The sequence below is a fragment of the Sturnus vulgaris genome, chromosome 8, assembly GCF_052056855.1.
Source record: "Sturnus vulgaris isolate bStuVul1 chromosome 8, bStuVul1.hap1, whole genome shotgun sequence".
Lineage (NCBI taxonomy): Eukaryota > Metazoa > Chordata > Aves > Passeriformes > Sturnidae > Sturnus > Sturnus vulgaris.
The window spans coordinates 34,958,250-34,979,834 of NC_142250.1; the positions used below are offsets into that span (position 1 = coordinate 34,958,250).

Here is a 21,585-nt window from a genome sequence, read left to right on the forward strand (position 1 = left end):
CCTCTCCAGCAAGCCTGAAAGGTGCCAAAATTTAAACAGAAAATCATCTGACGTGAAAATCAGAGATTTTTAATCTCAAGGAAAGACTTAGGTGCTCAGAGAGGAGAGGTCCCTTCTCCCACCCTGCAGTTTGAAACTTCTTCCCACTCAGTGCCAAGACCAGCCTGAAACATTTCAAACTGGTGCACTGCTTACTTCAGCTCTGGGAGTGTACAAACTCATTTGTGCATGGATCCTCATGGAAACTGCCAGTATTCCTAAGGAAGAGAAAACAAGGCAGAGGGGCCAGCCATGCTCCCAACCATCATGAGCATTGCACACTGCACTGTGTCTGGAGACCCTCTGGATCTCCAGCCCAGGCTGGAGCTGATTTTAACCCTGAAAAGCACAAGAACCACATATGCTCATTTCTGGGGGAGGCTCCTGTGATTCCTGGTGCAGATGACTCCATCCTCTGAAGGCACATGCTCCTTGCAGGGCAGTGAAGTCACCCTGTGAAAGGCTCTGTCTGTCCAGGCAGCCAGGGAACAACGTCAATGGTCCCCTTGTGCCCAGACCCTCCCCACAACAGGCACAAAGTCCTCTCTATAACTCACCCTCACCAGGCACACCCAGGGCTGCACCCTCACCACCTCCTCAGCTGGTGCTCACTGCTGCCAACACCCTCTCATCCCTCACAGGGAAGAAGCTGTTTATGAACTCATAACTGTGGGATGCTCTCCATAAGCCATGGAGATGCAGGGGAATATTGTATTTTAATTGTTTTGTTTATTCTAGAGTAGCTACCTCTCTGTCTCATATACCGAAAGACATTACATAATACAGAGCTTCACAGAAGAGAAATACTTTGACAGCTACCTGGGAATCCTCAGTGTCCATGGGTACAACCTTTGTAGAAAATTAAATGGATATTAGAGAAAACTCAGGAGGAAAAGACCAGGAATACAGTATTTGTTAGGAGAGAGGTAGCTCTTCAAACTGCAACTTCTCTGAAAGCTCACAGAGGGACTAAAATCTTGAGGAGCCATCAGAAATGGGGTGCAAGAGCCATCTCCAAGCCTTGATTTGCTACCAATACACAGATCCTACAACTGGGAGGATCCAGTACCTCCTCACATCTGACAATTCCTGTCAGCACTGCAACGCCTTACATGCCACTGAGATATTTGTGCCTTTCTTTTCATGGAAAGTTGTATTTTCAGACTTTACAGCACCACCCTCCATTTCCAGCCAGGGCTACTCCTGTTTGGGGTTTATGCTGCAGGGAACATGGCTGGGTTGAACAAATACATATATGCATTAAAAATCAGAAAAACAGGTTTGAGTTGGAAGTCCATTACATTCCAACCTCTGACTTGGGCAAGAACACTTTCCATTAGACCAGGCTGCTCCAAGCCGTATCTAACCTGGCCTTAAACACTTACATATATTCTTATATATATTAAAATTATCCCTTTAAAAAACACATCTGTATAAAGGATAGCTGTGTTTGGAACTGTCCTAACACAAACTGAAATCTCTCCGTGACCACCACATCAAAATTTTAGACGGCAGGAAGCAGAATGGGGAAGAGATAGCGAGGGCTTGTGTGGCCACAGCTGGGGATTACTGCAAATTCCCACTGAGGGTGGCAGTCACTGGTGTGAGGGACGTGTCATGTGTCCCCTGCAGCTGCCCAGAGCCTGTGTGAAGGAAGGCAAGCTGCACACACCACCAGCAGGGCTGGCCCATGGCTTGGCTTCCCGTCAGTGACTCAGCCAAGCCACCAAACCCAATGTTTGTGCTGCCACGAGACATTCTGGCACACAACACCCCAGATCCCAGGAAATGTTCACACCAGGATGTCAGAAAGCAGCAGATGTGGAGGTGGGACATGTCAAGCTCCTCTGGAGAAGAATCCATTACACCATGGGGGAGGAAAACCAGCGGGTATCTCTCCACCATGCAGCATCCCTGGCAGAGTGTGATTTTATTTTAGAAAATCCATCTTCTCACCCAATTCACCCAGATGTTTCTCTGAGTGACTTGCAAAGGGTGAAACCACTCATTCCTGACAAAATCAGCCCACCTGGGAGAACTCCAGGGGTCTAAGCCACCTCCTGTGGCTTTGCAACATTTCTCATCTCCCACATGAGAAAAAGAAAAACCAGCTCCCAAATAATGGAAAAATCTGATCCCAACCATTTCTGATCGTGTCCTGCCAGTACAGACACAGTCCCTGAGGCTGTGAGGCCAAGAGCACTGTGCCTGGGAAGGAGATTCATTAATACTCTCTCAGAACAACTGCTGGCATCATGGAGGTGGGATATGTCCTCCTTGGGCTTGTGCTTTGTGTGGAAAGAAGGAATAAAAGCTGGGGCTGGAAAGCAAGCCCAAACTCTACAGTGAAATGAGAGGATGGTTCACGTCCTCATGTTAAGGAGGTTGGAGATGCCAGGCCAGGTACCCAAACTCTCCTTGACTGGGGTGAAGAATAGAAACCAGCTTCTTCCCACCTCACTTGCCTCCAGGCTCGGGATAATTAAATGACACCTTGTAGTCACTCACTCACCTGACTGAGACCTCCCCCCAGTTTGAAGGCAAAGAGGCACAAGGCAAAGAGTTCATGTGCATTTAAAAGGAGCAGAAGGATTGCCATGGTGCCTGTGGCTTTTAAAATTTGATGTTATTTCAATGACAACCATGTGCACGGTTTGGTTTCTGCCCAAAGTTGAAGCCTGTCTGGTTTGGTGCCATGTGAGTAAATAATAAAGGGAGGGATAAGGGCTTGCCTTCCCTCTCTGGGCTATGGGAATTGCAGACAGAAGAGACACAACCAGGATTTTGAGGAATGAAAAGCAATATTTTCCTAAGTATTTTCCCTCCCAGCTTAACTTCAACATTTAGATTTCTCTCTTAATTAGCCCAGTTATGTAGCCATGTAATTGCTTCCAGGAGCGGCTCCCTCCCCTCCTGCCTGGCCTAAATATCCCTCCTGGTATGAAGAAAACATTTCTTTCAGGTCAAATTATTTTTATTTTGATTATGGTGCCAGCTTTCAGGCCTACAAACACATGTGGTTACCAACACAAGTGAAAAATTAACCAATCTGCTGCCAGAGCCAGACACTGATCCAGTAGCCAGCACCACAAAGCTCAGTTCCCACTTTGACATTAGCACCCAGGGACCCAGGGAAAACCCCATGTCTCAGTTTCCCCATGTGAAAAGTGAATCCTTTGTGGGTAACTGGAAAGTCCACTCTGGACACTTTGGCTGTCCTTTGCTTTGCCCATTGCACACGAGATGTTTCAACTCTGTATAAACCCAGGCACACAGAGCACACACAGAGCAGCCACACAGACACTTGCCATTATTTCAGCTCTTCCTCCAAAATCACCCAACTCTGCAGTCTCCTGGGCTGGAAGCATCAAAAGCAGCCTGGGGGATACCCAAAAGTGCAGGGTTTTCTCAAGCACATCTATTCCCCACGAGGAATTAGTTGATTTTCCTGGCATTCCTGTCCAAGGGAGGGCTCTGACCGTGCTCCACCAAAGGCAAGAATGCTCCCCATGACTTGCCTCATCCTGCTCCTCCCTCTGTGCCAGTCCTCCCACGCTGAGAGCCGCCTGCCAGCGCTGCTCTCCATAACCCTGAGCTCCGAAACCCTGGCCCCTGCACGGCTTTGCTTTCTTCCCACTCTGCTCCAGCCCTGCCTCCCCACACCCAGCAGAACATCCCTGCCTCGGGGATTCACCAGCTGCCCTGGGCACCAGCCCTGCTGGGTTTCCTGCCTGGAAACTGAAAATATCCATGGGACCTGCTTGGGCTGGATCCCACAGGGAGCTCCTTGGTGATGCTGCTGTTGGTTGTTGGTTGTAGCAACCGCCGGGCATTGAGCAGCGGCTCCGGCCACCCAGCCTGGACCAGAGGGACAGGAGGGGCTGCCAGAGGGGGTGCCCACTGACATTAGGAGGGATGCTGAACCAGGAAACCCCTTCCCCATTCCTACAGAGCTTGTGCTACACAGTGTGGAGCTTCCAACCCTTTCCTTGTGGTATCACTTCTCCCAGAGGAGGAACCACCCCAACACTGAGCAATGCTGAGCGTTCAGGCATTGCTTTCTCACTTTGGAAGATGTTTTGATGTGGAGGACAGCAGCCAGAGAAAACACAACTATTCCTCAAGCTGAGGGTTTTCCAGGAACATGGACTCAGCTGCTTTTGGACATCCAAGTGATTAGATTTTTGTCATCTTTGGATCACCCATCGATGTCAAAACCATGGCCATCCAAATTACAAACATGTGCCTGGGCTCAGCACCCACTGGAGGGAAAGGGAAGCTCCTGCTGACCCTCAGGATCTCCTTGGCCAAGGCCTTTTTTTCAAAACAGCCAACAAACTTTCCCCCTTGGACAGATGCAATGGAGAAGCTGCCTCAGAACATCCTCAGAGGGCAACAAAGGTCTGTGCATCCAGAGCCCAGACATTCTTCTCCTTCCCTATCCATCATACCAGAGAACCACAGAATGGTCTGGACTGAAAGGATCCCTAAAGCCCGTCTCATTTCACCCCTTGCTATGGGCAGGAACACCTTCTGCTGGACTGGATTTTCCCAAGCCCCATCCAACCAGGCCTTGAACACTTCCAGGGAAGTGAAATGATGCTTGTCTGCTTGTACAGAGAGAACCAGGGGGCAGTTGTGCTATTCCACTCTCTGGCTAGTAAAATATAACAACTCATGTACGTGGTTTTTACTGTCCATCCAGCTTATTATCTAATAAAATAAGCTTGGCATAATAAACGTTGTTGCTGTGATTCATGAAAAGACAAGAGCAATCCTCGTGTTTTTTGCCTGATCTCACCCAAATATGTGACTCCTTCACCCTTTTTATTCTCTAAGCTCCTCTGGAGGAGGAAAAGATGATCTCTTCCTCCAATACCACTGCACTCCTTCAAACACCCTCTGTACTGCCAAGCACAGAGCACCATAAAATATCATGTTCTTGTAAGGCAAAAATGCACACACAATGTTGGATCTCACCCATATAGTGAACTTCTCCCAGCAGCTTCCCTGCAGACAAGGGGATGCCTTGCACTAGACAGGCTTTGCTGGCCCCAACACCACAAAAAACCTTCAGGGCAAACACTCCCAACACAGGTGACTCTGGGATGAAGCACAGCAGGTGACCACATGGAACTGAAGCCACGGGGGAAATTTTAAGGCCAGCAGAAAGTGACAGCCCACCCTGAGAGGTGGCCAGGGTGCCCCTGCTCCCACAGTGAGAGCCCTGGGGCCTTCACACCCCCCATTATCCCCATTCTACACTGAGCTGATGGTGTCATTGACTTTGTGACTGTAAATTATTTACGTGGGAAATGTCAAATCATAAAACTGCAGGAAATCTTATGAGTGTGGAAGGGCAACGTTGTTCTTCAGTGCAGCCTCTTGCTCTGTCTCTTGCTAATGTCCAGTCAGTTGGGCCAGCAGGGAGAAGACCAAGGAGCAAAATCCTGCCAACAGATTATGCCTTAGATCTGTTCTCTGGCTCTGTGCAGCAGATCGAAGAGGGAGGCTGTGCTCTGTGTTTGCAACCGAAAATGAAACGTGATAACATCTCCAGAGTGGAAAATTACAGAGCCTAAGAGCAAGTAAAGGCTGTAGCAGTAAGAATTCAGCACCTGACAGAGCCAGGGATGGGTGCCTTGGGGTGCTGCCTTCATCTCACCGAGGCAGGCCCAAGATTCCTCTCCCCTGAACTCAAAAATGTGGGGTTTAACAATTCCTGCTCAAAACCCGAGTCAGAAGGAAATGACAACACGGTGGACTAGGCGTGCAAAAACCAGCGTGGAAGAGAAACGCATGAATTCGCCAAAGAAATCCATTTAGAAGGGAAGGGGTTATTCTGCCTGGATGGAACAAATCCAGAAGGACGTGTTTCCCCATAACACCCACATTTACTCTTCAGACCCACCCTGGAGGACGCTGAAGGCTCTTGAGCGAAGCACAGAACACCTGAGCCCCTTGGTGGGGCGGCCCCACCACCTCTTACCTGTGTCATCTTGGCGAGGTCCAGCGAGGGCCGCTGCTCCTGGAGCTCCTCCGGCCTCCTCCTCTTGATGCCAACCTTCTTGTCGTTGAGGACGCAGGGCTGGGAGCGGCTGCGGGACAGGCCCAGCTCGGGCGCGGAGGCCGCGCCGTACTCGGAGCACGAGAAGCGGTCGTGCGAGCAGGACAGGGACCTCTGAATGTCCACCCTGTCGCCGCCCTGCCCTCCAGCAGCCGATTTCCTGGGCTGCCCGCCGCACAGCGGGTTGGAGCGGGCGGGCAGGCTGAAGCTGGAGCTCCTCTGCATGGTGGCCGCGCCGTTGGAGTAGCGCTGGACGCTGCCGCCGCTGTAGCAGCGCCTCTTCTCCACCGGCGTCCACACCTTGGAGCCCAGCGGCCTCCAGGAGGGGCCGCAGCCCGACATCTCATCCGAGAAGGACAGCGAGCGGCACTGGCGCTTGCTGGGAGGGGCGGAGGGGTGGCCGTGGGGGTCGCTGAGGCTCAGGTCCTTGATCAGGTTGGTGACGGAGCAGGTGCCGGCTGTGTCCCTGGGCCACCGCGAGCCCTCCTCGCCCTTGTCCGACAGGCAGTCCCAGATGCTGGCGCCCGGCTGCTCGAGCTGGAGTGGACATTTCCTGCTGAGATCTCTCCATCTGTCATTTTCTGGTTCAGAAAGGAGAAAGAAAGGGAAAGAAGGAAAGAGGAAAAAAAAAAAAAATCACACACGCAGAGGCATTAGCGTTAATTAATTCTGCGACTCGCTTTCGACGTCCATAAACAAAAAGAGTAGCATATGGGACGTTTTCCAGTACAAATTAATTAACTCTTGGAATATGGTTTCCCAAACTGCCAGCAGGGTGGGTTGCGTGGTGTAGATGGAGAGAGAGACAAAGTGACAGTCCCAGCAGGAGCAAAACTGCTAGAAGAAGATAAAAACATGCCTCTGAATATTCCAGGTTGCACTAGTTAAGGGGAATTCAGCGGTGTAAAATGTTGTGGCTATTGGTTATCTCTGTGCCAAACCATGTCTCAGATGTGTGTGGTTTGTCCTGGGCTCCACAACTGACAATTGCCTGAATTTACAGCTGAATTTTTATAAAATGGAATCACAGAATGGCTGAGGTTGGAAAAGCCATGTAGGATCATCGAGTCCAACCATTAACCCAGCGCTGCCAAGGCCACCATTGACCCATGTCCCCAAGGGCCACATCCATATGGATTTTAAATCCCTCCAGGGATGGGGACTTCACCACTGCCCTAGAGCTGCTGTGCCAGGGCTGGACAGCCCTTTCCATAAAGAATTTTTCTCTAAAACCCAATCTAAACCTCCCTTGGTGCAACTTGAGGCAGTTTCCTCTTGTTTTATTACTTTTTTACCTGGAAGGAGACCCCCACCTGGATGTACCCTCCTGTCAGGGAGTTGTGGAGAGTGAGAAGGTGCCCCCTGAGCCTCCTTTTCTCCAGACTGAGTCCCCTCAGCTCCCTCAGCTGATTTATCAGATCTGTGTTCCAGCTTCCCACCGATAGCCACGTCAGAAGAGAGGATTCAGGAGGATGACCTCATTCCCACACACATCCCACTGACAGCAAAAGAAGAAAGCAAAGCACCCTCAGGGCTGGGCTGCACGGGGCTCTCCGCAGATACACCTTCAACGCTCAACAGGAAAACCATGGCAGGACAACCCCGCCGGCTGCTGCAGTGGAAAAAAGTCATCAGCCAACAGCCTCTCACCAGTGCCTGTTTTTGTCGTTGGCTGCTGCAAACAGAGCCCAGCCGTGCTGGAAAGGCGTCGCTGCCAAGTTTCACATGATTGTATCTAAACCGTGCAATATTTTGGGGGGCTTTTTGGGTATTTCCACTCAGGCAACTGAAGGATGAATCAAAAGCTGTGCCCAGCCCGCAGCTGCAGGTACCAGCCTGGCAGGGAAGATGCAACGGTGCAGAACGCTTCTGATGGAGGTTTGGAGTCAGGAGGTGAGATTTGGGGCCCCCTTGCACCACTCCTGGCCAATTTTTTCCCATTTCTCCCTGCCTCCATAATAGCTCCAGCCACAAACAGCCAGGCTCTGCCCGCAATAACCGCACGGCATTTCAACTGTTGCTCTCCTCATTTTAATAAACACAATGAAAAGTGAGAAATCTGCGCTAGACAACTCCATCTATGTTTAGATCTTTATTATTTTTCCTCTGTACTATGCTGCCAGCAGAGAGATTTCTTGGGTCAGGTCAGCAGACAAAAGAAACAGAAATAGAAGCCGATTTTTCATGGCAAGCTGCCACGATCCTCTGGCCGGAGACTGTACAAAAGGCCTTGGTGAGGAGGATACGGGACACCTTCCTCTTTCACCCCTGCTTCAGCACAAACAGCTATAAATCTTCCAAAGCTGGCAAAGAAAATGGTAAAAGCACCACTATCCCCAGCCCCAGCTTGGGGTTATTTGCTTTTCTCCTTGCACAATGTGAGCTGGCACACCCTGGTCCCTCCAAGTCCCCAGCCATCATTGACCAGTCCCAAAATACCAGATAGCCCAGAAAATGGGTTTTCAGTGCAAATAGGAAGCAGGTTGCCCTGAAAAAAAGTGAAAATGGAGTAGTCTAAGGGTCGAGGGTGTAATTAAAGAACTCTGGAAAGCCTTACTGAGGAAAAGCAGCTGGTTTTCTGCTCAGTTTTTAAAGACTGAGATTCCCATCCTGCACACATTGATAACAATAATTGCACTGGAGCCATTAATTCTGCTGCAGTTAAACATGTATTAATTTCCTTAAACTACAAACCTCAGCCTGGTTTACCCTGAGGAAGCAATTTATTCCAGGATAAAACCTACCACGAGAACCCCTTGGTCTGCAAGTGAGCTGCCTGGCTGGAAAACTCCCCTTTGCCTATTGGAAAACAAAGGGACAACCAGAGCATGCTGTAAGTGCAGCCTGAGGGGCTCTTGCCCTGATTAAACAGGTCCTTCTTGGCTGTTAGTGTCCCTGGATGAAACAGCACCTAACTTCTGGATTTTGACTTAAGACTGCAAAAATAAACACTGACACCTTAACAAAGCCCAGCTGTTATCTCACAAAACCTTCGCCACATCAAACAAACCCTCATGGTGCTCGTGGACTGGAGTCACATCCCAAAACTGGGGAGATGGGTGCTGTCCTCCATCCTTGAGAGCTTTGCACTGACCCACGGAGAGCAGGAGCCACCCTCAGAGCATCACAGCCAGGTTTCCAAAGGCTGAGCTCCAGGTTTTGCAGGAGCAGCACACAGACACATTGGGCACTTTGCAGCTCAGTGATGGCCCTGGGCTTTTTAAATGACTGCTGTGCTCCTCTGGTGACACAGAGTAAATTTTAACGACCACTCATAACCACAGAGAAGGGTGTAAAACCAAAACGCTGACACAATTTTAACTACAGCGACACAAATGTGCTGCTATAATATTTTTACAGTTCCTTTTTATACATAATGCATGATCCTTCTGCTCAAGTTTCCCCTACGTTCTTTTCCCATGAAATAATTTACATTAATACATAATTTACTATGGCAACTTGTAAAGCAATTAGGAGTTTCAATCAATTTTTCTTATCTTTTTTGGCAGACAAATTCTGTTTGGAACTTAACCCAAACATTTGTCTGCGCACAGGTGCACATCCAATTCCCTTTTTTTTCCATGTTGTTCAAGCTGAATTTTGGTCTCACAGTCCCTGTGCACAGGCGAAAAGGCAGCCTGCATTTTCCACTGTCCCCTATTTATGTTCAGGAGATAATTTCTAAGTGTGGAACACATTTAATGGTTGTAATTAGCTGATGGCAGTGCCAGGGAGCTTTCTCAGTGAAGAAATAAAATGAAAATACGATGGGCAGAGCTGTGCTTCAATGGAAAATGAAAACAACAGCCCCAGAATGTACTCTGGAGATTAAACACACCTGTGGGCTGTGAGTTCCTTGTGCCAACAGCTTGCACAGGGGAGGGAAATCCCCAATCCCCACAGTGAAATGTGTCCAGCTCTTCAATGGGATCCTCTGGAGAGATGTCCCTGCTCCAGCAACACCTCACCAGAATTCCCCACACAGCATTTTCTCTTTGCAGGGTGACTGTGTTCAAAATGTGCTCAAATGTGCACCAAGATGCTCTACACCGGTGGGATGTCCAAAAACACCCCAAAATTCCAGAAAACCCTGGGTGAGAGAGAGGAGACAGGCAAGCCTGGCAGGTGCTTTCAGGAAGGATTCATCACCCCCACAAAGGGGTTCAAAGTTGGACCTGACAATCTTGGAGGTCATTTCCAACCTTAATGATTCCAAGAGCTGGCTTTTCTCCTGGTTTCACCCAAGGATGGTGAAAAGCCAGTTCCAAGAAAGAGCTGTGCAGCAGCGAGCCCAAGGCTGCAGCCCTGCCCTGGCACGCTCGGAATGATGGTGCTGCCAAACGTGGTGCAGGAGGGAGGTGAGCGTGCCCAAGGACAGACAAAGCTGACCTGTGTGCCCCATCCCTCACCCTGCTCTGCTGCAGCACTCTAGGAGGACAAACTCTGAGAGAGCCCTCCAAGGGAAAATGGAAATGATGGCTGCTTTGGAAAGAGCACTTCCCAGAGGATGAGTGCAGGATTCATCCTCTGTGGGCTCTAAGCCATCCTCTTCTTCCTCCTCCTCCTCCTCCCTTTTACAATCTGGGCTGGGACTGGGATCCTGCATGTGCAAGCACCTTGTCACTGCCTCAATAAAACCCTGCCTGCAGCTTCCCTCAGAGATAATTTCTTGCTCACACAGAAAGCAGGAGGTCATGGCTGTCAGCACACACCTACTGAGCTTCTTTTACTAGGTCAGGTTGGACACTGGGGCTTGGAGGAGCCTGGGACAGTGAAAGTGCTCCTGCCATGGCAGGAGGTGGAGTGAGATTATCTTTAATGTCCCTTACAATCCAAAACCATTCTAGGATTCCATTACTGTTGACTTCCTATATCGGAATTTTTCTGTCTTTGTGGGGATAGCAAAAGACATGGGGAGGGACACCTTCCACTGCCCCAGGGTGCTCCAAGCTCCATCCAACCTGATCTTGAACATTTCCAGGGATAGGGCATCCAAAGCTGCTCTGGGCAGCCTTTGCCAGGCCCTCACCACCCTAATGCCACAATTTTCTCATATGTCACCTTTTCCAGCACAGTCACTGATATTTTCACTGGGGATCTGCCACGGAGACTGCTGAGGAATGAAAAGGGAAAAAAAGGAGGGAAAAAAACCCCCAAACTATCCATCAACAGGACAATTCTTACACTCCTGAGTGTTTCAAGGACCCATCAAGGAGAAAGGAAAGCAGTAGTTGTTGAATTTACAGTTTTAGGCATTTCACCTTTAATCTTCATCCAAGCAAAGGGCTATATAAAGATAAAACCCAATCTTTTTAGTAATATTACCATTTCACTGGCAGAAATATTTCTCACAAATCTAAAAACCAAATGATTATTTAGGTCACCCTGAGAATTGGACCTAGCCATGCATCATCCAATATATCAAGTCTTTAATAATGTTTACTCAATACACTGAGTTTGGTTACAATCTAGAATCCATTTTCAGGTTATTGCAGTGTTTAGTACCTCACAAGAAAAGCTCCAGGGTTTGGATGATGCTCTCTCTGGCAGAGGCTGGGCTTTCCTCTCCCCTGCTGCCCCATGGACACAGGGTCCAGAAATAAGCTGCCTTCCTGCCCAAAGCTGCCCTTGCCACAAAGGCACCAGAAAGACTCTTTTCTAAGATTTCCCTTTTGCCTAAAACCCCAAAAAATCACCCAACTTCCCTCCAAACCTCCAGCATAGATAGGACTGTGAGTCTTTGCCTCATGTTGTCTGTGCTATCAGTCCAAACTTCAATGTGTTTATTTATCTCAGTGCTTTCCACCGACAGGAACTTGACCCTTCAACCTGAAATATTCCCCAAGTTTTGCATTTCAATAGTAACTTATTTTAAAAGTCAAGCAAGTTTCCATGCTGGATTAGTCTGTGATTGTGGCCCACGTTTGGGGACATCAAGAAGAACACTCAGGGAAGAAACTAAAATGAAACCCAAGCCAAGCAATGCCCTCATTGAGGGAAGGATGGGCTCCTCTTGACTGGGCAGGACAGAGACCACGACAGGGCAAGCTGAGGTCAAGGAGGTGGCATTCAGTTCCCCCAGAAGAAGGATAATTTGGCAGCCATGAAGACCAGCACAGCAGCACTGTGAAAATGCAGAAGGCTCTGTAAAAGCTCTTAAAGCTGCTTCTCAATTAGGCAGAGACTGTGTATCTGCTGAAGAGCCTGCCAGAGCCACAGTGCAAGACAAAACCATCTGATGTGGGTTCTTTGTTGCTCACTCGTGTTTGAAAGGCAGGAGAAAGGAAATGGGCTGTCTCTATCCCTTCTTGACTTGTGATTTTCATCTGAAAACAACCACAAATGCTCTCCATCACCCCACACTCCCAATGGCTGGAGCTACCAGAGAGCTTGGGAGACATCTCCTGTCAGTGCATGTGCCCAGCTCTCATTAACGCTAATGAGAGTTGTGTCCATGAAGAAAAGGGGCAGCCTCTTTGTCCGTGAAGGATTGGCTTTCACAGCAAGGAGCTTGGCTCAAACTTGACCTACAATTTTAATTGGGTTTTGAGGCCTCGCCCAGTGATTGGCTCCCTGCTATGAACGCCAAAGAGCACAGCACAACAGCACATCCATGGCACTATCAGCTTTTCAGGATCGTGGGCCAAGGCACCAATCCTCCATCCATTCTGGGGGCTGTTCAGCATAAAAACTGTTCATAAAAATGTTCTGCAAGCTCTGACATAAAAGGTATCAAATATATTATATCATGATTACTGTCAACGGCAAAAATGAGACTTTTTCCTTATGGTTTGAGTTCTGTCCAACCACTTTGTGCCAGGTGGTAGAACATTTTAGTGATAATGCTGTTATTTATTGCTTGCATCATCCAAACAGTCAAGAAGCACAGTCTCAGGCTGGATACTCAAACACAACCTCAGACCCCAAATGTTTATAATCTCAACTGTAAAGAGTAGCTCTAAAAATAAGCAGATGTATCAAAGGGGAGGGGAACTGAGATAAGCAATTCACTCAGAAATGGCAACAGGGCACAACAAGCACCTCTGGGGAGGAGAGTGGCACAGGTGTGGTGGGGTGGGCACCCCAGAGTCTGCAGGGGAGAGGTTTTGGAGACATCCAAAAGTCAGGACACCGTCCTGCCCATCCCTGTGAGGAAACAGGAGCAGAGGAAACACAGAGAGAAGTTTCTGTTACTCACCCATCACGCCACAAGAGAAGAGGGTAGGTCCTTGACTCATCTTTGGAGTGTGCTGCAAACAACCAGAAAAACTATTCACTTCTTGCAGAGTAGACCTGGGCACCAGACACCACCCTGCCTGCAGCCTGGGCAAAGCCTTCCACGACCAGGGGACAGACCCAGCCACCTTTCCTCAAGGAAATGAAGTTTAATTAAATGCTGTGCAGAGTCCTTGCCAAGACCTGAGCTTGCAGCTCAAAGGTCCTGCAGCCAGCCCTCAGCTCAGGGAAGAGCTGCAGTGAGGTCCCCATCCCCAGGATCCAAAACTCTGGAGAAACTAAAATGGGAGCTGCAATTCAGTGGTAATCCTGGATTGAGCAAGAAAGCAGCAAAAGTGACATCTTGAACCTCATCCAAGCCCATTAAGGCCTCCCCATCTAGGTACAAAGCAGCTATTTAGCTTTTTAAGCATATAATGTGTTTCTAAGGCAAGGCGTCCTCACCTCAGCACTTCTGGGGAGTCTGCACTCAGACTGTGCTGATTCGTACTAAAAATAGGGGGAAATGCCACTGGATGGGTTCAAAATAATCCTGGTTGCTTTTCACACCCTTTTTTTTTCTGAGAATTTTCCTCTTGACAGCGTAAGAGACACCATCAGACTTCTAAAAATGAGCATGGATGGGTTCACATGTAATAAATCAATATGTTATCCACAGCTGCATGCCATTTCAGCTATGCCTGCAAAAACACACTTTCATACTAATTGTTCCTTTATTATCCCTAAAAATATCCATATTCTGGCTTCTGAAGTGTCTATCCTGGCAACACCATCCCATCTGACTGAGGCTTTACATCATCTGAGGGAAGCACCAGCACAGCCCCCACATTCATCTGCACTGCCATAATTGTGTTTTATCTGGCATTAGGCCACTGCACTCACACCTTCCCTCCTGGTCCATGTTTTACATGTTGCCTGCTCACATAACTATGGAATCTCAGAATGGTTTGGGTTGGAAAGGACCTTAAAGCCATCCAGTTCCACCTGGCCAGGGACACCTTTCATGTGTCCAGGTTGCTCTAAGCCCCATCCAACCTGGCCTTGGACACTTCCAGGGATGGGGCAGCCACAGCTTCTCTGTGCCAGCATCTCCAGTGCATAATGAGGACAGCAGTAATATAGTAATAATAATAATAATAATAATAATAATAATAATAATAATAATAATAATAGTAACAACAATGATGGTGTACCAAATGATGGCACCTGAGCAATCCAATAAAGGATCCCACTTCATATACAGACTACTGGAAATACTGAGTATAGAGGGATAGGGAAGCATAAAACAACTACTGGGTGTAGATGTGAAGGTAAATAAGGGTCAGTCACCTTTGGAGCATGTGCTGCTCTTCTAGGTGAAGTAAGGATATCTCCATCTGCCAAGCCCCACCTTATGATCCATCAGCAGAATTAATCAGGAGGCAGAGAGGACAGGCAGCTGTCTCCAAGGAGCAGCCAAAGTGGAGCAAAGATGGAAGTGGGACAAGCCCCAGAGAAGGCAGGAGCTGTGCCAGTGCACATCTGTGTGCCAGCCCCAGAGACCAGACACTGTCTGCAAAGGCAGGAGGGAGAGGAGTCTGACATATGTCCCACATCAAGTATAATTACCATTTTGTAAGAATTTTGTCGTTATACCAAATTTGGAGCTGAACCAAACGAGCCCACTGGCTGTTGGCAGGTGATCCTGCCCCAGTGCTCAGACACTGATTTCCTTTGGGTTTTGCTTTTTGGCCTTCCCCATGAAGTCAACAGAAAAACTCTTGCTTTCTTTAGTGGATCAGCCTTCTTGTGATTGTCTGCCCCAACTTAACAGTCCAGGCAACCCAGCAACTCCCCTTGTGTGCCCAGGACTGTCCCTGCACTCCTGCCCCAGCCCCAGAGCTGTGGGAAGCACTCAGCAAACAGCGAGGGCAAAGTTTTGTGTTACAGCTCTGCATCCCTACCACTGCCATCAGACACCCTGAGCACCCAGCCCTTCTCCCAGGAGCAGAAGAAATTCCTCTCATCTGCTTCTCTGCAGCCAGCTCCCCTTCAGCTGCCCCACACACTTCCCAGGGCACAGCTGCCATTGAATGTTCAGGCTTTCCCCTTCCCAGCCTGAGCAGCAGCCATGGGAGATGCTGCCTTCCCAGCAGGAGCTAACACTACAGCAAGGATATTTTTTTAATGTATCAATATTCTTCCCAAAATTTCACCCTTTTAAGGCAGGATTTTCCACTGCCTCTGGCTTGCTCACCTTCTCCTCCGCCTTTCACTGCCAGGGCAGCCTGCCTGCACCCCAGCACACTGTGCTCTCTGCCTGGGGAGCCCAGCTGGATAGTTTGTTATCCTCAGCAAACCTAGGCATTTATATTTCTTTTCTGTTCAGAATGCCCATTTATGGCTCATCCTGCCAGATGCTTCCTGCTGTGTTCCTGCACGCCCTTATCTGAGACTCTCAGAGCCTTTTGGTCCAGTTTCTTCTCAGACCATGCCCATCCATCTCTCCCAGGAGAACAGAGGGGCAAATGTCCACAACCAGCCTTGCTCTGATGGCTCTCCATCACCCTGCACCTCCAAACATTTGCTCTGACCCTGCCTCCAGCCGTGCTGCCCCTTATTTCCCCCTACCATAGGTACACTCAGCCCTCAAAGAATCCTTTCATTTGTTTGCAGCCTTTCATTTGTTCTTTTGTTGTCACCTGCTCATTCAGCATGGTGGATTTGCACCTCGCCAGGCTCCCAGAGAAATTAAGTACCACAGCACTGCCCTTCACCACGTCCCACTTAATCCTGCTTCCCACTTGCTCATCCTCCTATTAATAATGAGCATCTGCTCGCTGTCAGTGAAGCAACTTCTCACCTGTGTTATTCACAGCATTGGTTTCATTTTTTTGTACTGTTTATCCCATTGGGTGCTCACTGAAATCCACATATGCAAAAGCCACAGCACTCCAATCATTTACTAATCACCTGCTCCTTGGATATTAATGCAGTTTTGTAGACGTTAGTGCTACAAAACCATCTAAAGATCCATCCCTGCAGGAAAGAAAACCCTCATTACAAAGCTACAGCGAAGTTCTTGGCAGTGAAACAGTTTTGAACAGAGATTTCACAAAGCTTACCAGCTCAGTCCTGCATGTTACAGAGTCAGCACCTTTGTTTTCCCGAGTTTTGGTTAAGATCATCACCATGGTAATGCAGTCCTGCCTCGGAGTCCATCAGGGTCCAGGCAAAGGGTGCTGGCAGCTGGGGGCTGGCAAAGCTCCTCTTTCAGTCCATGTTCCCCCCGGAGAGGCTGGGCCCTGCCAGCTCCTCAGGGGATGTGCAGGGACAGCCTCGGGGTGTGGAGAGCTCCCTGCACAAAGAGAGAGAGGGGAACAGCTTTAGGGGACTGCCCTGGAGGGTGGATGCACTGGGCAAGAGGAAAGCACTGCCCAAAAAAACATCCTGATGGTGGTTGCTTGAGGGGTGTGTTTATTTTAGGATTTTAAAAGTTGGTGTCTGCTCCCCATCAGCACAGAGGTGTTTCACAGGATGGGGCACTCACAGGAGCTGTTGGAAGCACACAAGGAAGGTACACAAGGTGATCCACAGGGACACAAATATTTCAGTCAAATTAATAAAGTTTCCTCTGAATTCTCCATTTGAGAAGGGGACTCGCATACCCTATATTGAAGATACCAAGGCACTGAAAGAAGAGCTCAGTAAAGCTCCAGGGCTGATCTCACAGAAACCCTTTGCCCCCAGACCAGCTGGGAGCAGATGTCCAGCAGAAAAAGCCTCCCCAGCATCATTATGGCTGTGAAATCCCCTGGATCCTCCTATTCCACCCCAGTCACTCCATGATTCCCAATCTATGGAGAGCCCTTTAGGGAAAAACACAAGGCAAGGAGGGAGAGACAGCTCCTTGCCCTGAAATCCTAAGGGCCACACCATGCCTCCTGATCTCCACCTATTTCTTAGGTAGTTTTAGGTAAGAAAAGCTGAGGCTGGACAACAAGGAGGCTCTTGAAACAAAAACTGCAAGGCAGCTCATCCAGCACTGCCCAGCCCTGACCATGAGCCCTGCCTCACCTCCTGGCATCCTCCCCAGCAGATTTATTCCCTTGTAAAGCAGACAGATTGCAACTCAAATCTGATTACCGAAATCAGCGTTTTCCCCAAATCACTGCCCTAATCCCGTTTCGCTATTTTGCTGTTTTGCAGTTAATGCAAACAACCAAACCCAACATTTGCACAACCCGAAGAGCATAAAACACTCATCTTGTACCATCCACTCAAAGCCAATTGTGATATGTAAGGATAATAGATGAAAATATTCCACTAAGTATTAACCCTTACTCCAAACTGATATGGCTGCTCTTCCCAGCTCCCAAATCATCCTGTCCATGTTTACTTGGATTAGAGCTTGCAGTGGTGCTAAGAGTAGCTCATTTAAAGGCCAGCTGGCTGGTAAAGAAAAATCACCTTCTATTATTTTATGAGGACAAAGTTCATCCAGAGTGCAAAGCCAAGATTGGGAATCAATACATTTTCTGAAGATTTACTGTTCTCAAAGGTGCCTGGTACAGTCTCCAGCTTTCTATGGGATATCAGTGGACTCATAATTTACAATTTACTGGTAACTACACCATAAACCTCTGGGCAACCCAGTGACCAAATGAAAACTGTCAAATAGAAAAGTAAACATTTCAGAGTGTCAAAATGACACATAATTTGTGAGCAGGGTTGGATGGGATACTGGGAAGGAATTCTTGGCTGTGAGGGTGGGCAGGCCCTGGCACAGGGTGCCCAGAGCAGCTGTGGCTGCCCCTGGATCCCTGGCAGTGTTCAAGGCCAGGTTGGACACTGGGGCTTGGAGCAGCCTGGGACAGTGGAAGGTGTCCCTGCCATGGCAGAGGGTGGAATGAGATGCTTTTTAAGGTGCATTCTGAACCACACCATCCTGTGATTTCCATCCATCACAGTCCTAGCTGTCCCTGATCCCGACAGAGATAGGAGTGCTTGCTGCAGTGACAAACTCTGTGCTCGGAGGACACCAGGGCACAAAGATCAAACAGGGGTTCAGAGCAGCATGAAAGCAGCTGAGCACATTCACCAGGTATGATTTCTTCAGGAATAATTACCCTTCCCTGGGGTGATGGTTAATGCTGCAGCAGCAGACTCAGATACACACCCGGGCAGGAGCAGCAGCAAGTACAGGCAGAGGCTCCCTGCCCTGCATGCAGCACACACCATCACACCTCCCTGCTCCTCTGCATCCCCTGCAATTAACACAACCCTAATGACAGCCAGCACAGCAAACTGCTGGCAAGCTGGCAGCCACCACCACCCTCCAACGCCAGGGCCAGGGCGCACTTGCAGGTATCAGCAATTTTAAACCACTGCCTGGTTGGGTTTTGGAACCATCCCCATGGAGAAACTGCAATAAAAAGGGAAACTTCCCAGTGAAACGTGATCTCTGGCTCCCCATCCTGCCTCACAGGGCTCCTGACGCACGGTCCTGCCCTGTCACATCCTCTCCATGCAAACAAGTGCCAGGGGACACAAACTGCAGAGCCAGGATGGACCCTATTGATGCCGAGGAGGAAACCACTGTGTATTTATAGACTGGGCTCTTTCACACACACACATGCTAATAAAAAGATATTCTGCAGGGACTATTAATTACTTTAAGAAATGTATTTCCTCATTTGCAATCAGATAAGGGAACTATCTTCATCATGATGTCAAGGTTAAGTTTAGACTTGAGCCCTGACTGCTGGGACTGACACAATCTCCTGAGCTGTATGAAAAGCCCCTGAGAAACCCCAGTGCACAGAAATCCCCAAATTTTAGCAAACCCTGGTTTCTACATGGTTCAAAATAGAGACCAAGCAGAAGCTCCATATGATCTTTGCAGTGGCAGAGGTGGGAAGAGGTTTCTCTCAGAGCTGCTTTCCAGACAGTATCACAGCTATGGAGTGTTGGGCTCGGAAAAAAAATGAAGTGAAATGATCCAACTCTCATCCACAGGCTTGAAAGGTAAACTGTGGAACAAACATGCTCCTTACAAGGCACCAGCACAGCCTTAGAGCTGCTCAAGGGGGATAAACAGCCCTTCCCTGCAGAGAGGTCTCACACATGACTGGTGTCAGCACAGCAGGCTCCAAGCACCACTCACAGCCATGCTCGGCTCACCTGCTGCACTGAGCTGCATGGAAAAGACATCAAAACTCAGCAAACTGTCTGCCAGGAGCTCTGCCAGGGCTGGAGGGAGCATGAACAGTGACCAGCATCACATCCCCATGCAAATGATGAAAAACTTCCTCACAGAAAGAGTTACCTAGCCTGGAGCCCCCATCTCTGGAGGGATTCAAAAGCCCTGTGGATGTGGCACTTGGGGACATGGGTTAGTGGTGGCCTTGCCTGTGCTGGGGAAATGTTGGACTCCATGAGCTTAGAGGTGTTTTCCAACCTTACCAACCCCATGATTCCATGCTCTCACCCCCAGAAATACTCCTCGTGAAGACAACTGAGGTCCAGCATCACAAAGATTTCCACTTGCTCTGGGATCACCACCCTCTGCACAGAAAGCATGAAATCTCTGTCCAGCTGAATAATCCATCTCCAGACACACACACTGACATAAAACCTATTTACAGTGGAAAGGGCACACGAGAACGAGGAGCTGGAGCTGTATTTTGCATACTGATACACCTCACAAGCAGAACAGTGAGAATTCTCTCAGAATATAAATCACTTTCCCCTGCTGAATTTTTAATGCTGATCAAAGTGAAGAAGCCATGACCCACTCCCTACCCTTGCCCCAGCTCCATTCCCTGTGCTGTGCTTGAAGAAAATGGCTGAGCAAGGAGCCACTGTGATTTCTGGAGTTTATTCAATGCAGGTTAGACCCACATGTCTGAAGAACCAAACCTAATCCCTCTGGGCCAAACTCTGAGCATGATTCTAGGGCTTCACCACCATCCCACTTCACCAGTGAAACAGAAATTCCCTCCCCTTCCAAACCCTACAGGGGGCTACAAAGAATTTGGGGAAATAGCCAAAACTGGTGACTGTAATTGAAAATTGTGGGGCTTAAGGCTTTCTGCAAGCATAACACGGCAATATTCACCCAAAATGAAAATTGTGCCTCTCTCTCCATCCTTCCACTTCATAGAAGTGATTTGGGGCTGCACTGAATCTCCTCATTGCTTTGGATAATGCCAAGGGGTCCATCTTCAATTTCTTGATTTATTGTGTTATGAATTTGGAAAAAAAATCCATGAAGTCTATCATTTGCATGTAGCAAAGTCTGGGTTTATTTCCTCACCAAGGCAGTAATCTGTCTTCTGCAACAGGGCTGAGTAGGCTCAGCTCTGGGCAGTTTGTTCCCCTTGCTTGAGCAATAGTCTATGTCATTAGAGAATATTGAGTTTATTTATGGGGTAAAAACCTCCAATAAATGTGAAAGATGCCATTCAGGGCCTGAGAAGAAATCTTTACACTCTGAAAATGCCCCATGGACTAGTCCTGAGCAAACAGGATCATGAGTCAGTGCACATGATTTTCAAAGGACGAAATTTCCACAGAGGCAGCTGCTTCAGGATTGTCCCCTGGGACTCTGTCAAGAGCAAAGAGCTGCCCCAGGATGCCCAGCCTTGGGAGGAGAAGGGCTGCAGCCCTGTCCATCTCACCCTGAGCCTGCAGCCAGTTCCTCCTGCTCCACAGGGTCTTCCCCAGCTGCTGGAAGAGCAAACACCAACCAGGACACCATGGCTCTCACACAGTGTTCCACTCTTGCCCAACTCCTACCTGGCAAAAACTTGTGCTGCCCCATGCTCCAGGTACTCAGAGACTACCAGCCAAAGAAAAGGAATAAGGAAATGTCTTCCTCTGCCTCCTGCTTGCATCCAGACTAGACTTCTCCAGGGCTAACAAGACAAAGACACACTTTCAGCACTGATTAGTAAGTAAAGGACTTGCCTGCATGTAACACAGCAAAGGGGGAAGCAGTGTGTGAGGTGAGCACGGCTCCATAGGTCTGCACAGCTTCAAGAACCAAACAAATCATCTCAGTGCTTCTGACCAGCAGCTTCACACAGCAACACAGGTTCTCACCACCACAGCCCAGAACTCACCTGCCCTGCCAGTGCAGGACAGCCTGGATGGAGCCAACATCTACAGCCACCTAGTAAATCCGTAGCCAGAAGGAGCTCGAGGTCTCCCATGACAGCACCCATCCCACGGGGTCACATTAGGAACAAAAATGCCACGTG

At 48.8% G+C, this 21,585-nt stretch overlaps 1 protein-coding gene across 5 annotated transcripts in view; it reads right to left on the reverse strand.

The window, feature by feature from the left end:
- The window catches only part of FAM53B (family with sequence similarity 53 member B), a 44,954-nt gene that overhangs the window by 11,634 nt on the left and 11,735 nt on the right, over window positions 1-21,585 (reverse strand). For 4 of the 5 annotated variants that reach the window (XM_088169429.1, XM_088169427.1, XM_014879610.2 and 1 more), the window contains 3 exons: window positions 16,447-16,679; window positions 13,305-13,356; window positions 6,029-6,687 (listed from right to left, as the gene is read on the reverse strand). In XM_088169429.1, coding sequence (XP_088025555.1) covers window positions 6,029-6,687; window positions 13,305-13,356; window positions 16,447-16,515 — 780 coding nt within the window. In that variant the 5' untranslated portion in view covers window positions 16,516-16,679. Of the gene's footprint in view, window positions 1-6,028; window positions 6,688-13,304; window positions 13,357-15,578; window positions 16,425-16,446; window positions 16,680-21,585 lie in introns of those variants that run through there. The other variant, XM_088169430.1, reaches the window with a different exon arrangement.